Source organism: Frankliniella occidentalis, unplaced genomic scaffold (assembly GCF_000697945.3).
Source record: "Frankliniella occidentalis isolate FOCC.00 unplaced genomic scaffold, Focc_3.1 Scaffold69, whole genome shotgun sequence".
Lineage (NCBI taxonomy): Eukaryota > Metazoa > Arthropoda > Insecta > Thysanoptera > Thripidae > Frankliniella > Frankliniella occidentalis.
The window spans coordinates 895,140-910,812 of NW_026267199.1; the positions used below are offsets into that span (position 1 = coordinate 895,140).

Below are 15,673 nucleotides of genomic sequence, written 5' to 3' on the forward strand. Positions count from 1 at the left end.
GGGGGGAGTAAAAAAGGTTGCAGCAGAGGATCAAAGTTATGCAGACCGGGACAAATCCACCAGGGACGTGGAAGGGGTGGCGAGGAGGAACCACGCATCGGTCAACCACGGCCGCAAACGGATGAGCAAACACTCGCCAAGGGTCGCTCCACGGGGGGTGGGAAACACGCCACGCGCCCAGCCTCCGCTCCGACGGGCTGCACTGAGAACTTCGCAGTTACCCCCCCCCCCCTCTTGCAAGCCGGGCAAGGGGGGAGTAGGGGGCCAGACCCCCTAACGGGGGTGGGAAGTTGTAAAGTCCGTACCGCTCCTGCTGGGCTAGGCCGGCCGGGCCCAGTGGACCAGGCGAAGGGCCTGAAGGGTCACGGCGGGGTTATGGGGTAGGGGGTAGGGGGTTTGGATTGGGAGAGGGCAGCAGGAACGGCCGAGAGAGATGAAGCAAAGGAGAACACCGACAGATCTGTTTGCCTCCTAAACGCAACAGCCCGACACTTTTCTGTCCCGCAGCACATCACCTACCACGTGGTTCGGCGAGCCATCTTCTCCATGTGGAGCCTGGTCCTGCTGCTGGTGTCGCTGCCGTTGTTCGGCTTCGGCCTGTACTACGACCCCCGGGAGCAGCGCTGCGCGCGCTACCCGCACGCCACGAAGCCCGCTGACATCGCCTACGCTTACGTCTACTTTACATTTGGTAAGTCGGCCTAACAAGCGTGTCCGGCAGGCGTGTCCCGGGCAGCATCTCTAAACTCGTCGGTGTGTTTCATCTGTTTGGACAGGCATGCTGCTGATCGCCAGCATCCTCTGCTGCAACCTGCTGGTGGTGCGGCGGCTGCACCAGGCCGGCCACTCCAACTGGGGCCGCGTGCGCTGCCGGACCGTGGGCTCAATGGGGATGGGGACGTCGTCGGGGTGCTACGAAGGCGACCCCCAGCCGCAGCGGCGGCGCTGGGCGCTCGTCAGGGTGCTGCTGCTGATGCGGCGCGGGCGGCCGGGCGCCGCCGACGAGCCCAAGGACGCCGCGGCGCAGGCCGAGCAGCCGCCGCCCCTCACCCGCCGCTACTCGCGCAGCAGCCGCACGGCGCGCACGCGCGCGCTGCAGCACTCCGAGTCCGTGGACTCGGCCACGCACGAGGAGACGGCCTTCGCCAAGCTCATGGGCTTCCTCTGCGTGCTGTTCGTGCTGTGCTGGCTGCCGCAAATGGTTCGCGCCCCCCTCCTCTCTACTAACGATGCCTTTACAGGCGCCCAGCCGATGTCGCTAACTCACCTAATTCCTCCACCAGATCGCCATCCCCGTCACGCAGCTGTGGCCGGACTGGTCGCCGGGCAAGAAGTTCTCCCGCCTCGCCGACTTCTCGCTGCTGCTGCACTTCACGCTGGACCCGTTCGTGTACGTGCTGCAGAGCTGCACCCGGCGCCACCAGCACAAGTCCGTGACGCCGCCCGCGGCGCACCGGCACCCGGCGGCGCACGCCCCCGGCGCCGTGGGGCACGCCCTGGCGGGGGCGGCGGCCGCGGGGGCCGCGTCGGCCTGGCCAGCCTCGCCGGCCGCCGCGCAGCAGTCCCAGTCCTACATGAGGAAGCTGGGCAGCTCGCTGCGGCTGTGCGGCGCGCTCGCGCTGTGCTCGTGCCGCGGTCAGGGCGAGAGCCGCGGCCGCCGGCGCCAAGACGGGCTGGAGCCCAACTCCAGGGACCTGTCGCTGCTGCACTACCCCTCGGCCTCCGTCATCACGCGCTCGCACCACGTGCCCAATTCGGTCGCACTGTGAGCCGAGAGGCAAGTGTGCTTTCCAGTCTACGCCGAGTAAGAATCGTAGTCCGAGAGGTAGGGAGGGCGGGCCCTCACCCCTCTCACAGCTACCACAACCCAACCGCTATCTCGGAGCCGGGAAGCTCTCGCGTAGCCTGGCCGATTTCGTTTAATCCGTCGAGGTGTGCGTTGTCAAGTAGAATATCCGCAAATGCGGTTCGTGGGTTCCAATTCCATTGCTTCAGTATGGCATGTGTGGCCAGATCTCAAGTTTTAATGTTAATGAAATGCATTCTATAGCGAATATTTATTAAAATTATGTACTTAAGTGTATTTTATTTTCTGGCGTAATACCATAAAAATCTGGATGTGTTGGTCATATTTCCAGACATCCAATGTAACTGAGGATCATACCAGTTCCGGTAATATTCTTATTAGTCAACTGTGCCTTAGAATGACCACGCACAGCATTACTCAGTGTCGTATGGAGAAACCCAGTCAGTATTTTGTAAATAAGCTAAGCTATTAAAGTATGGTAACAGAACTGAAGCACCTTTGACCCTTATCAATGTGATTTAAGACAACTAAGCAGGTGTCCATTAGTAGTTTTACTGCATTAGAGAATGGATGACATTAGAATAAAATATCAAAGTGAAAAAACTTGTTTAAGTGAATTATTTGGGTTGATCACTTGACAATTCTCTAGTCAAATTCATGTAACTAGCAATGCTTGTACTTTGTGCCAATAAAATCTGGAATGAACTCATGTTTGGATTTGTATCCATTTCAGGAAAGGAAAACTGCAATAAGACAGCCAATCACCATTTAAATTTACAGATTTTTAATGATATCCGTAGGACTCGATCACAGCTGTGTCCTTAGCAACCAGCTTGCTGATGTGCTCTGAAGCACCCTTAGTAAGTTTCTGCAAAAAGAAAATTTGCTTTAGACATTGAACTGTGATATGCGAATTACACCTCACAATGTAGGCCGGTATCTCATAAAAATGGCGTTTCATTAGCATCAAATAATGTAGGTAAGTTATTTATAATCATTGAGACCAGTTGGCAAGATAATTGAACTACAATGATGAAGTTTGACACTTACCCTCAACTTGTCCTTCTTGCGGATGTGCAGAACAGCCTTGATCTTACGCTTAGTCTCCAGAGCCCTAACAACGTGCTTGTACTTCCATCCCACTTCATGTGAAAGGCGGCCTACGTGGCAGAACTGAAAGAGAAGATGGCATGTTGTAAAATAAGGTCTAAATTCAAAACTGCACAAACTCAAAACACCAAGAATCTACTACACTTACCTTCCTGCCAGGCTTCAAGCACATGACTCTAAGAGCGCCAGGGACAACAAGATGCTTCCTCTTGTCGTATGGGGGAGGAATACCTTCATAACACTTAAGTCGGTGAGAAGCTGCCTGACCACGTGGTGTCTTGTGAGGCAGCATACCTTGAAATGACAAATGTGTTAAACCATGCAAAAGAAAGCCACTACTACAAGGGAAGTGTCACAACACCTCATAGAAAGTAAGTTTCACAGACATCAAATAATGTAGGTAAGTTATAGGAATAATCATTGGCACAACAAAACGAACCCACTAATAATTAAGTAACATACCTCTCACTGTCCTCCAGAAGATTTCTCTGGGGGCACGGTGGTGGAAAGGGCCTCTTGCAGGGTTAACATTACAGCGTTTACGCAAGAATGAAAGGTACTTCAGCTTAGCCCTGAAACAAACCCACATAATGAAAACACTGACAATCTTAAAACAAGCAACACATTCACAAGTACAATGCTCAGAAATAAAAGGTCAGCATGTGCCAAAGGCTTCTCAGGCGCAAATTACCATAACCATCATTGCAAAGTTCAAAAGTTACATAGCACACCATCAGAGGAAAAATATCAACATTAATTTCAGGCGCAAATTACCTTGACCATCACATGGTGTGCTAATTTAGGTAGACATAACTAAGAAACTCACCTGAAGAAGTTTCCTGAGATGTTTAGCTGCTCGCAACGCAGAACAACCACCTTGCGGCCCTGGAGGAGAGCCTTGGCCGTAACAGCGGCCAGGCGGCCGAGGAGGTGGCCCCGCCCATCTATAACGATTTCCTGAAAAGTATGGAAACTCAATTATAGTCAGAACTAGGCGCAGGTGGCACGGAAAACAGGCAGTGCAACAAAAATTTGTCTGCACCTCATAAGACATTTGTTTCATGGTAATCAAATAATGTAGGTAAGTGTTGATATATAATCATAGGTACATCTATTAGAAATCTACACGTATAATAAGAGTATGGCATGAAATACTGTCACCAAAACATAGCTTGTTAGGAAGCTTGAGAACCGCAGATTTAGAATAAAAGACTGACGGGGAAAACGTCTACCGCGATCTTGACAAACTAAACGGGCAGTTACACAAATGTGATTCAACTTAAGTTCCAGGCTTGTGATAAGCAGCAGGCAACATAACCTTCGACTGCTCAAAAAAACATAAAAGACGTTAAATTGACATAATTAAAAAAAAACAAGCAACAACCAAATACAGTGCAGGATTGCGAATCTTTCAATGAGGATAGTAATCAAAAAAGTACTCGGTACAAAATAGGACCAAACCAACGCGTCAAACATTTAGTGAGGTTGGGACGACCCATGCCGTAACAAATAACAAACAAGTCTTTACTAGAATATTCAAAACACGAGACAATGATGCAAAGGAAACATAACTTTAAGATAGCCAGGGAACGATCACCACCAATAATGAAGAAGAATTATTTGAACGTATGCAACGCAGTGCACACGTGTTAAGAGAGAAAGAAACACAAGTGCGGCTCGTCATGTGGAAACCTCACAAAAATACCCCAACCAAAACTTAGACGGTAAACTTAATAGTCGACAGGAACGATAAACACTGTTTAACACTATTCAGAAGTACCGATAAGTGTTCAAGATCAAAATTAAAGAATAATTCAAATTCATACCTTGTCGGCCCGGCGCGACATTTTCCTCCCATAAACCTAAACCGGAAAAGGGGGTCCACGCTCGGAAGCCAAGGAATAAAGGAGCACCAACTGTGCGCCACGAAGTGAAGTCGGAGGCAGCGATGCCAACTACTAGACCGAAATAGCGCCCCGGAAAGGAAAAAGTAGCCAAGAAAAAGAAGAAAAAGATTGAACGTCGTCTGTCGTCTGTTGTCGGTCGTACGTTGTCGTCAGTCGTCGTTCAGGTAATAATAATTATTCTTAATTTATTTTCATTTTTGCAAGTGATTCATCAAAGCAAATTTCAAAGTTCATCACTATTTTTTTTGTTCTCTTGATTCCATTTCTCAGTGGCTTGACTTGATCGCTATGAGTTTCTTTTGAATATGCTTTGTTGTGGCACAAGGATCCCTTTGACATTTGGTGAATCTGTGTCTTGTATTTTAAATGTGTCCTTTTGATAATTTATAAAATTTTATCATTTTGAAACAAATATATTTTTGGGACCAGATAAATTTTTAATTTTTAACAATATCAAAGATTTGCTTCTCCTATTTTCGCTCTTTACAAAAGGCCAAGTATTTATTGTGGTTAGTAGAGGTTTTTTTGCTTAAATGTGAATTTTTATAAAAATGAACTCAAACTTCTGTGGAGGATGACAATCAGAGATTTTATGTGGGCATCATATGTCTCCATTCTCCTGTTAAAGAAACATCTCTTCTAGTTTCAGAAGGACCAGGACAGAATGGAAGAGAATGGGATTGGTGTTTCAATGGAAGTAGGAACTGAACATGACCGCGATGAATTGATAGAAGGGCAGATCATTAATTCGTCTGATGGTCTTCCCAACATCCATCCAAACTTTTCTGAACTGGAGCTTCATCCTGTGCCAAGTGCTGAAAAACCTAATGGTCGCAGTCTTGATGAACTCATACATGATGAGGATCTGCCTACTTCATTGATAGTTACTAATTTAGGAAGCTCTGTGTTTGAAAATGAAGAACAGAGGGTAATTTTTAATTACTTGCTATTACTCATAATGTATTCACCACATTTTTCTTTCTCATTTCACAGCTATAAAACCCCAAATGCTTTACTTACAGAGACAACTGGAAGAAATGTTTCGAGCATTTGGAGAGCCAGCAACATTTCAATTCTTTCGCAGTTTTAAGAGGCTAAGAGTGAATTATGGATGCCCCGCTTCTGCTGCAAAGGCACGAATTCAGCTCCACCAAACTCAATTTGGTGGTAGAATCATAAATTGTTACTTTGCACAGGTTTGTGTGTTTGAAATGTGCGGCTCTATTGAACTTGTGCATTCCATTAAACATTGATCAACTTGTATTATTGACTTGCAGACCGTCTCACCTGTGGATATAGAGGATCAGCGTCTTCAGCTCCCACCTCTCACGAAACAATTTCTCATTTCACCTCCAGCATCGCCCCCTGTAGGTTGGGAGCCACATAGTGAAGCCGAACCCCTGGTTAATTATGATCTGTTGGCTGCTATCTCAAGGCTTACTCCAGGTAGAATTAAAGATTCTTCTCTTCATGTGGAACATAATTACAATTTATATTGTATATTTCTTGTTCTTTGTGATTTGCGTAGGTGATTCCTATCAACTTCACGCTCCATCTGATCAGCACCCAGGAATAGTTGTCCATGTTTGTGAAGAAGAATCTCATTACAAGCCAGAAAAATCGAGCAGGATACCACAGACACGCTGCCCTGAATTTAATTAAAAGTTAGAATCTATGTTTGAATTAACTTATTTTGGTTCATACGGCACAGAACTACGGTACTTTTCTAATATTCGTCATTGTTGAAAAGTGAAGCTCCTGCGAATTCATCAGTAGTGAAACGGTCTTGCTTGTTTGCACTGCCCAGACTAACCCAAGCAACAGAGATTGGTCGTGAAATGTCAGACTGATGTAAATATGGCGTGTTTTAGGTCGAAAGGATCTCCCGATATGTCATCTTGACGTTTTGTGACCAATCTCTTTTACTTTGGAAACCATCTGTAGTCCTCTTTCTGGTGAGCAGTGGAGTAGCTATAGCTATATGTAGCTCTTTGCTGTGACAGTCAGGGTGCTTTGCCAAAGGTTAAAGCTTTTGTGCCACAATGTAATTCTTATGTTCCTGTATAGCTAATCATATATTATATTGTGGAGAATCATGGACTAGATTTTAAAAAAAAGAATCTACATTGAAATTACATTGAAATCATCATTGATTGAAAGTATATGTGAATGACCAGAAGGTGGCAAATTTTTCATTTGTAAAATGTAGGCTTTATTTGTGGTAAAACCTAATTAGATAAATATCTATACTTCCAGATTTACCTTTTACTTTTTACCTTGAATTTGATGAGTCAAGTGTGAGGAAAGAAGAATTCAGTACACAATCCAAACTATCTTTTGATGTTGTTTTGAAGAGACTAGGAAGACCATTTGTACAATCACCATTGTTGACAAAATTGTATAATATGCCTTTTGTTGAATTTCATATGTGTATATATTTTTCTGATCATATTTCATTGCACTGCCGGTTGTGTTTGTCTAAGTATTCTCTCACTCTGTCCTTATCAACCACTTGCTTCCATCACTAAACAATATATTTTCCTATTTTCTTCTCTAATGTAGAAAGAGTGTTCTGTTTCAAGAAAAAGTTGTTCAGGGAACACTTGTATGATCAAGTGTTGAAGAATGGAGCAAATCACCTCCATTCACCAACTCTTGCTGTTCTTCTTAAAATGGATACGATAGAAAAATCTACGGTATCCTTACCTCATATTTATTTAGCCATGTGATAATGCTTGTACTCTAACTTTTTACTTGTTATTTATTGCCTTAAAGCCTAGTATTAAAGCAATCTACTGCTCTGTTTATATTTTATGTATCCTTTCTTTTAGCTATAGTAAAATTATAAAGGAATAGTTTTCTGTTACCAAGTATGAAGGCGGTCAGCATTTTGAAATAAGTTGATGTAAATACTGAGCAATATCTCTACTTAGCATGTATCAACAGAGTTACTCTCCATTGTTCAAGATAGCACCCTTATTTTTATGTGTAGAACATTTTCAGGGCGTTTTGAATGTTTTCTCTTGTATATTATTTATATCTACACATATGCAAATAACTGAAATGTCAGTTTACGTAAGTAATCACATATCTTCTAAACCTCTTAAGTCTCATTATTCATGTACTTTCATTCTAGTTAATTCAGAATCAAGGCATTTCTGAACAGGAGCTAAAGTAATTCTTTTAAAAATATAGTGTATCCATAAGGTAATGGCTGTGCTGTGCAATTATGTGTGTTACATATTTCATCTTTTCTATTTTATGTAGGGTTAATTAAGGCTCAGATAGTACAAAGAGAACAGCCCTCAGATAATTGCTTATCTTCCTTCATTAGATTTTCTTGTCTTCATTTTTCTCTATTTGAGTTGTTCGTATTTGTCTAAAATTTATATATCTATGCTATGTGTGTCTGTAGTGGGGATTGTGTTGATCAAGACAAGTTTTGTTGCTGTGATTCTGTTAAACCGCCTTGAATGTTCGGACCATACTACTATTCAAAGTTGTTTTGACAACTTGAACAATTTTAAACCAAGAAACCAACATACATTGTGTTTACAAGGGCTTTCTTACCTTACTGTAGATTTATAATTTGAGATTGTTCTTGTATTAAGCCTACCACATAGGTACCTTTTATTTTCCTAAACTCGGGGATATAGGAGAATTCAGAGCTCATTTTAATGAAGCTGAGCTCAATATAAATCTGATAATGCTGTTGTAGCTCGGAAATTACTGATAATATAAGGGAAACATCTGGAGGGTCCCCTGTCTAGAGGGTCCCCCCTGTATATTTTATTATTTTTTATTATTTTCATTTTAAAATTAGTTTTTAATGTTTAAATACTAATTAAATATTAAAATATTGTTTAAAACTATTTTGCGAGGCCTGAGGTGTCTAGAAATTTTCCATCCTGCTTCTTATGTTCTGTTTCTTGCGCTCTTGCTCTCAACAGGAGTGTTAAATGTTGTTTGCGGTCTGTCTAGTAGACATTTGTCTAGGAGAATTAGTTGCTCAGTTCTTTATGCAGTAGGACTTGTTTGGAAGTGTTGAAATGTCGCAAACTTACAAGTGCTTAACACATCCCAAAGTTTAACAAAAATGCTACTGCGCTTCTTTTGGGTTCATCAAGTGCGGGTCAGTAGTTGTTCTTTCAAAAGCACACTGTGCAACGCAACACAAATTCAAAAGACTGTGTACTAAAAGTGATTCACCTTGCAATTGACATCTGGACACTGCGCTTGCTGTATCCAAAGCGAACGCATTAACATTTTTGTTTGACATTTTCATGTCTTACCCACTTGAAAGTTGACGACATTTCCACACTTCAGAAAACGTTCTACTGAATAGAAAACACTAACATATAATTCTAATAGCCTGATGTAAACTATACAGATCGCAACTAGCAAAGAAACACTTCTTCTAAGAAGCAAGAGCCCTACAGCACATTAGGAACCAGTATGAAAAATTCCTAGGCCACTCTGACCTTTAAAAAGTAGGTGTAAACAATATTTTAATATTTTATTAATATTTTAATGTTAAAAACTATTTTTTTAATAAGAACTCTAAAAAATAGTAAAAAATTCAGGGGGGACCCTCTAGACAGGGGACCCTCCAGGACCTACCCTAATATAATCGGCAATGTATTGGTATGCCGACTACTTTTCAGTGTCATTGTTATTCTGCAACAAAGTTTACGTATTGATGTGAAGAAATAAATGGTGAAACGACACCTAAACTCAACTACCTGATCATCTGTTTCCAATGGTTAACCAGACAAAGGTCTGCAAAAGTTTCAAGAATTATCCAGGGATGAGTAAAGTTCAACTAGCTGGGTGTATATTAGAGTGGCAAATTTTGGTGATTTAAAAAACACAAATTGAGCAAAAATAGCTGTTAGACATTTCACTCTATGTACACAATGATTCAGTCATTACAATCAATAAAATAATAAATATACAAGAGCACTTCTAGTTCAGTATTGATACAAAAATACCCTATTTATTTGACAAGGGGAAAAAAGAACATCAGTAACAACAAAATACACAAAGTGCATTAAGTACAAATACATACAAACAAATAACCTGTAGAGATATTTTTTTTTTCCATTCAATCTATCTAAAGCTTAATGACTGAGGCATATTTATAATTTCCTTGTTGAGATTCTCAATGGCCAAATGCAATATTAAGTGTACAACAATTTAACAAATATTGCAATTGAACATTTTAAGATCACAGAGCTAAAAAGTGATGTTTAAAAATAATCTTAACATAACATCCAGTAAACCAACTAAACTACAATGAAGACTTTTAGAATTGTTGAATGCAAAATGAACAAATACAAGGAATTGCAGCAAGAAGTCAATGAGGTGCACTTTGGTTTCCGTGTGATTGTTTTTTTGATGCATATATACTGTTTTTAGAGGACTTAGACTGTACACAATCTTCAACTTTATTCCATATTGTCTTTTTAAAGTATTGATTTAGGCCACAAGGCATTATTATATCACAATCCGAAGCAACAATGCCAGTCGATCACCCAAGAGATAACAGATTAGACTCACTTTACCAAATGATTTTAAAAAATTGGAATCATGCAATTTATACCCACATTATCTCATAGCATCAAGAGCAAACAAGTCCTGCCCCTAAATTTATTAATGGACACATGAAGTTAAATTAGCTAGCAGTCAAGTACAGGGTCATAAGAATAATTATGACAGACCAGTTTGTATTTCTTTTACTGATTAACAGAAGCTGCGTCCAGATACGTGGGTGCATTGGGTGCCTGAGTCTGTGCAGACACACTCTGTGATGCACCCAATGCACCCATGTATCTGGACGCAGCTAGAGCTTGATTTTAAAGTGAAAAATACATCCTTTCCTTTTTTTTCTTCTTTTTTTTTGCATTGATAAAAAATGCATTTTTAAGAAATCAAACAAAAAATACTGTTTTGTTTGAAAACAAAATATAGCTTGCCAAGACTCACTTCCGCATTCTGCTACATCTGATCTTATCATTCATAGGTGATAGCTACAGCTCATATCAATAATTTTAGATCCTGTGTTACAATCACATCAACCCAGCTTTACATGATAGGTAGTAAGGATGGTTGAACTTCATATTGTTTCTCAGAAATATATCAGTATACACATTGTACAAAATGTACAATAAAGTCAAAGAGAAGTCCATAAGAAAACTTACCAATCAATAGAATCAATCAAAAACTACAACAGATTCAATGATTTCAAACACTTTACGTAGTTATGCCTATGGCCTATGGCACGGGTGTCACTACTGGCTGTTTAATTAATCAAACTATTTAAAAGAAAAAATTGAATGTTAATACATAAAAGGTAGACTGGTAAACAAACAAAATAGATATGACTCGCAGAAGTTACGCAATGAGCTCAAGACAAGTTAAATGGTATGGACGGATCACTGCACACATATTAAGAGGTTCTCTGACAATAAAAATAAAGTCCAGGAAATTCATGATGTCATAATCAGCTTCAATTCATGATATAATGATTGAACTATTCCAATTAACAATATTTGATCTTAACGTAGGAGGAAACCACCTTGCAACAATCTAAAACATTAGTATGTGAAAATACATTTGTTCAACAAGATACTTAATAAAATTTGGCTTGTGGAGTACCAGCTCAAGTGGCATCCAGATAAAATACATATATGCAATCACTTTAAATACTGTGTCAGGCCATATAAATAAAGGTGTTAATATCATCTTCATCCCGACGCATATACTTGTGTTCAATTAACCATTCAATTTGCTCTTTAATCATTTTTTTGCTAGGGAGGAACATGTTCTTTAAAATATCAACGAGTTCAGTTTGGAGCTGAGCATTACTCATCTTCTTGCGCATCTTAAGAATTTTAATGATAGCTTCCTGTGATTTTTTTTAGAAAGAAAATCATGTTAGAATGACACTTGCTACCTGTAAAAAAAATAAAATAGCAAACCAAATTAAAACTTACCTGAACACGTAGTATCCTAAGTTGCACAATGCTCTCATTGTCTTCCTCCTTACTTCTTTCAGTAGAAAGCTGAAGTCTACCTACAAGATTAATTTTACCTCTCTTTTGTAACTTTCCGTTTTTGCTATGAGAATAGATAGAAAACATTGTCAGACTCCAGTATTTAAGATTGGAACAGTGACACAATTTCAAGACTTCACTTACACTAGAGCAAACTCTTGATTTACCCAAAACTGAGTATTTTCATCAAAGTCCTTTGGAGACTGTACTTCTGGTCCATACAGCAAAACCTGTCTTCTAATTTTGGGAAATGCAACAAGGGACCATAAAGTGCGTCTCAGCTCAGGATCAGGCAATTCTGTGGCAAGTCTTAGATTTTCGTATGAGATACGATCCTGAGACCTCTGGTTCCAAGCAAATAATACAGCCATTTGAAATGTTGTGACATCTACGTCATATCTTCCCACAGAATTCGCAAAAGTTATCTGCAAGCATACAAATAATTGTAAGATCTTGACCACAAAAAATGTTAAATCAACTGATATAGATTTAAAAAGTAAGGCAGACATACTGTTCCATTGGACATATGATGATACCACTGCAGCTTTCGGCCACTATGTTTTTTCTTGTAAAAATCTTCAACTTCTGGAATATAATCTTCCAGTTCCATGGGAAGTGACACAGTTACACGCTCACTTCCTCGAGCCCACGCACCAGCATTCAATATTTTAATGTTAATAGAATCTGATAATAAAATTATAATGTTGATCAATAGTTAAATCATGGAATTAGAGATTTTAATCAAATATATATTACCTGCTATGCTTCCTCTAGTTGATCTACACTGCTCTTTAAATTGCTGATTGAGATCTTCACTAACTTTTACATCTTGGAACATCCGAGCTAGCTTGTTGACATAGTCAGCTGGCATACCTACTTCTCGTAACCTGCGAAAATGTTTTGAAGACAAGTGATTGTTTGAACCATATTTGCAGTATCAAAAAACACTACTACCAAGAAGATAATTTCAACTATGTATTTAGGGCTTACCATTCTACCATATTTTCTTCTTTTTCAGAATCTGCAGATGTGTCCAAAATAAGACGTCGTGTAAGATGTGCTTTGTGATAGCGCATAAAAACATCTTTATTTTGAACATATTTCAACACAAGGAGCTGGAAAAAGGATAGCATATACATAATAGGGCATATGTAAAAAATATAATATTCGATTGGATGGTATGCAATTAAAGTGTAGTAGACGCATACCACATCTCTAAGTTTGCTCTCAATTTCATCAGACGTAAGTTTCTTGCTAAGGGGAGTTTTTCTCAACAACATATCACAGTAGTTTGCCAGGAGCTCTGGACATTTTGATTCTGGTTGACACTTAACACCTGAGTTCTAAATAAAACATAGGTCAGAAATTTAAAAAAAAAAAAAAATTCTGTGGTTCATGCATGATGATTTAAATACAAAGAAACACTAACCTGTTTGCTTGGAAGCTCAAGACGAAACACTTGAGTATCATTAACAACTTGTTTGTAGGCTTTATCTCTGGCTGTTAAAAAGCGAGGATCATCGCTGAATGCCTCTTTCACAAGAAGGCTGAATTGGTTAAAAAGTTGTAGCAACCTTTCAACATATTTCTCTGAATCCTGATAAGATTTATGATTCAATTGGTTAAAAATACTTAGAGGTAAATATTTTAACTCAAATACATACACTGACAAAATATTTAAACAAACCAACAAACCTGTGTAATGACATCAGCAGAAGCCATCATATCATCAAGGCCAGCTTGTAAAATGTGTTCTACTAAATCATCTAGCATAGGAGAAATACCATCAGGTACTCGATCCATCAGTTTGAACATCAGCTGAAGCTCTGGGGGAGGGAAAAAATCCCAAAAGATATTTTTATGGCAAACAAATTTTAGAGAGAGGATGACTAACTTATTGTGATTACTTATAATTATACGTACTATCAGTTTCATTAGCTTTTATCATGCCAGCACATTCAGCAAGGATTGTGTTTTTGAAAGCTGTCACCAGTACATTCACACAACATTCTGTTAACTGAAATAGATGAAAAAGAACAATTCCTACACTTGTAAATCTCAGTACTTAAAAAATTCAAATTAAATCTTCATAAAAGATTACATAATGACAATTTTAAGGGAAAACTTTCTTAAAAACTTACTAGTTGAACTGAACCACTGCATGATTCAAGATACTTATGAGCTCTTAGCTCCTCCTCCCTTAGTTTTGAATCAGCATAACGCATGTAATTCTGGACACCATTAGCATGTAAATACTGAGGTGCTTTCATTTTGTAGAATGCTTCAGTAGCCTCCATATACGCCTTCTCAAAATTATCCCTATAAATTTGAAGTTTATCTTTTGGATTTGAGCAAAGGTTGACTGTAACAAGATTGGTAGGTATATAATACAGTACATGAAGCAAATTTATTAGAAAAAAAAGATGATATGAATAAGGAATTATTTGTTTGAAAATTACCATAAGACTCTCGAACCCCTATTACAAGCTGTGAATCAAATGCCTCTCCAGCTCTCTCAGCATGCACCAATTTCATAGCTGAGTCTTGAAGGCGTTGCTTTATGTCTGAGAAAATACTTTCATTCCAGCTATCTAACATAAGCTATGGGAAAAAGCGATGGACATGTAAAAACAGATTTATTTCCAAAATACTCAAGTACTTTAGTACTTTTGATAACACACCTTCCGCACAATGCTTGCTTCAGTAGCCGTCTTGAAACCAGGAGTTTTGTAACCTACAAGAGAAGTTTCTAGCTGTCTGAATGGTGTTGGAAGATAATTACACTGTGTGAAAAATTTTCTCCATTCAGCTATGTAAGCCTTCAGAAGTGCCTGATCCTCTTGATGAGACATAACTCTCTAAAATTGTAAAGTTTCATCTGTTAGAGAAGCTCTCGGTAAATGTCACACTATGGAATTTTCTTAGACAAATCTTACCACTTGCGCCTTTTTAATGAACTCCATTATGTCATCTGTCAGGGCATCTCGGACTTTGACAGCCCCCTTCTCATCCCAAAGACACACCGAATGAACATTATAGAATAAATCTTGCCATTCATTTTGAGTTACAGGTTCTTGTTGGAGAAGTTTCAAGACAATGGCTCTCATTGAGGGCCATTTGTCCTCAAATGTGTGTTGCTGTCCTTTATCCTGCTGAAAAAATATAACATTGCGTACTAGGAGGGCATAACATATTCCAGTAGCTTCCCCGCAGACCAAAATAAGAATTGTGTTAGTGGTCTACAACAAGACTATGTAATATACTACAAGTTCCAAATGAATGAAAGTACACACAAGGTGAAAGTATTCAGATAAATGTGATAAATCATTAAGTTAGGTAAACATTAAGAACGGGATGCGGGGAGACCGGTAACGGGGAAATTCGGAAAACTACAGCAAGCTGATCGGAATGGGAATAAGCAGTGGACGTAGAGCTGGAAAGCCCCTCTTAAAGGAGAAAAATCAAAATTAATTCCGTCCACTGTCAGCTCACAGCAAGAATTTCAGCACTGTCATCAGCTAACCTATCTCTCTTTCAGAAAATTGAAAACATGCAAGACGTATCACAATAAATATTAAAACAGAAGTTCTTCTGGTACAGTTCCCCGTGCGTCGTGTAAAAGCGAAATCCTTCCGTAAATATAAGCTTACTTTCAACATTCCGGTTAAATGTAAAACTCCACTTTAAATAAAGTTTGTGAATTTGAGGTTGTTCGGCGGTTGAGGTTTCAGACGGCTTGTTTATGGTTCCAAGCAGGCAGGCGGTGGAAGGGGAAATGAGGGGGGGGGGAGTAT

General features: G+C 39.9%; 4 protein-coding genes across 7 annotated transcripts in view; 2 read left to right on the top strand and 2 right to left on the bottom strand.

Annotated features, from left to right (window-relative positions):
* The window catches only part of LOC113203891 (uncharacterized), a 21,877-nt gene extending 19,361 nt beyond the window's left edge, over positions 1 to 2,516 (top strand). The window contains exons 4-6 of the mRNA XM_052268409.1: positions 508 to 691; positions 777 to 1,201; positions 1,284 to 2,516. Of these exons, the coding sequence (XP_052124369.1) occupies positions 508 to 691; positions 777 to 1,201; positions 1,284 to 1,769 (1,095 nt within the window). The 3' untranslated portion in view covers positions 1,770 to 2,516. The remainder of the gene's footprint in view (positions 1 to 507; positions 692 to 776; positions 1,202 to 1,283) is intronic.
* Positions 2,517 to 2,574: 58 nt separating this feature from the next.
* Positions 2,575 to 4,888, bottom strand: LOC113203942 (60S ribosomal protein L13a). The gene is made up of 6 exons (XM_026418900.2): positions 4,744 to 4,888; positions 3,744 to 3,874; positions 3,380 to 3,489; positions 3,066 to 3,211; positions 2,858 to 2,980; positions 2,575 to 2,675 (listed from the first exon to the last, which is right to left on the bottom strand). The coding sequence occupies exons 1-6, from the start codon at positions 4,762 to 4,764 to the stop codon at positions 2,592 to 2,594; spliced, it is 615 nt and encodes a 204-aa protein (XP_026274685.2). The 5' UTR covers positions 4,765 to 4,888; the 3' UTR covers positions 2,575 to 2,591.
* Positions 4,889 to 4,900: 12 nt separating this feature from the next.
* LOC113203887 (calcipressin-2) lies at positions 4,901 to 9,562 on the top strand. 3 transcript variants are annotated; one of them, XM_026418819.2, is made up of 5 exons: positions 4,901 to 4,988; positions 5,468 to 5,752; positions 5,847 to 6,020; positions 6,102 to 6,270; positions 6,353 to 9,562. In XM_026418819.2, the coding sequence occupies exons 2-5, from the start codon at positions 5,489 to 5,491 to the stop codon at positions 6,484 to 6,486; spliced, it is 741 nt and encodes a 246-aa protein (XP_026274604.1). In that variant the 5' UTR covers positions 4,901 to 4,988; positions 5,468 to 5,488; the 3' UTR covers positions 6,487 to 9,562. The 3 variants fall into 3 exon arrangements, with proteins under 3 accessions (XP_026274604.1, XP_052124371.1, XP_026274605.1); XM_052268411.1 differs by having other exon boundaries at positions 5,474 to 5,752; XM_026418820.2 differs by lacking the exon at positions 4,901 to 4,988 and adding an exon at positions 5,035 to 5,333.
* A 136-nt stretch (positions 9,563 to 9,698) lies between these two features.
* Positions 9,699 to 15,646, bottom strand: LOC113203886 (cullin-5). 2 transcript variants are annotated; one of them, XM_026418816.1, is made up of 15 exons: positions 15,530 to 15,646; positions 14,816 to 15,031; positions 14,561 to 14,737; positions 14,339 to 14,480; positions 14,021 to 14,241; positions 13,803 to 13,896; positions 13,575 to 13,705; positions 13,309 to 13,476; positions 13,088 to 13,222; positions 12,870 to 12,994; positions 12,636 to 12,766; positions 12,391 to 12,563; positions 12,024 to 12,304; positions 11,820 to 11,943; positions 9,699 to 11,731 (listed from the first exon to the last, which is right to left on the bottom strand). In XM_026418816.1, exons 1-15 carry the CDS (start codon positions 15,536 to 15,538, stop codon positions 11,537 to 11,539), a joined length of 2,322 nt encoding a protein of 773 aa, XP_026274601.1. In that variant the 5' UTR covers positions 15,539 to 15,646; the 3' UTR covers positions 9,699 to 11,536. The 2 variants fall into 2 exon arrangements, with proteins under 2 accessions (XP_026274601.1, XP_026274602.1); XM_026418817.2 differs by having other exon boundaries at positions 14,816 to 15,028; positions 15,530 to 15,642.
* Between the last annotated feature and the right edge of the window lie 27 nt (positions 15,647 to 15,673).

Coding starts and splice junctions, on each gene's coding strand:
- LOC113203887 (XM_026418819.2), top strand. CDS start 5,489: ATGGAAGAGAATGGGATTGGTGTTTCAATGGAAGTAGGAACTGAACAT. Junction 5,753..5,846: donor TTGAAAATGAAGAACAGAGG/GTAATTTTTAAT, acceptor CTTTACTTACAG/AGACAACTGGAAGAAATGTT. Junction 6,271..6,352: donor TATCTCAAGGCTTACTCCAG/GTAGAATTAAAG, acceptor TGATTTGCGTAG/GTGATTCCTATCAACTTCAC.
- LOC113203942 (XM_026418900.2), bottom strand. CDS start 4,764: ATGTCGCGCCGGGCCGACAAG. Junction 3,875..4,743: donor TGTCGCGCCGGGCCGACAAG/GTATGAATTTGA, acceptor CATACTTTTCAG/GAAATCGTTATAGATGGGCG. Junction 2,676..2,857: donor GCAAGAAGGACAAGTTGAGG/GTAAGTGTCAAA, acceptor TTCTTTTTGCAG/AAACTTACTAAGGGTGCTTC.
- LOC113203886 (XM_026418816.1), bottom strand. Junction 14,738..14,815: donor TCATTAAAAAGGCGCAAGTG/GTAAGATTTGTC, acceptor TTACAATTTTAG/AGAGTTATGTCTCATCAAGA. Junction 14,242..14,338: donor AGGGGTTCGAGAGTCTTATG/GTAATTTTCAAA, acceptor ATCTTGTTACAG/TCAACCTTTGCTCAAATCCA.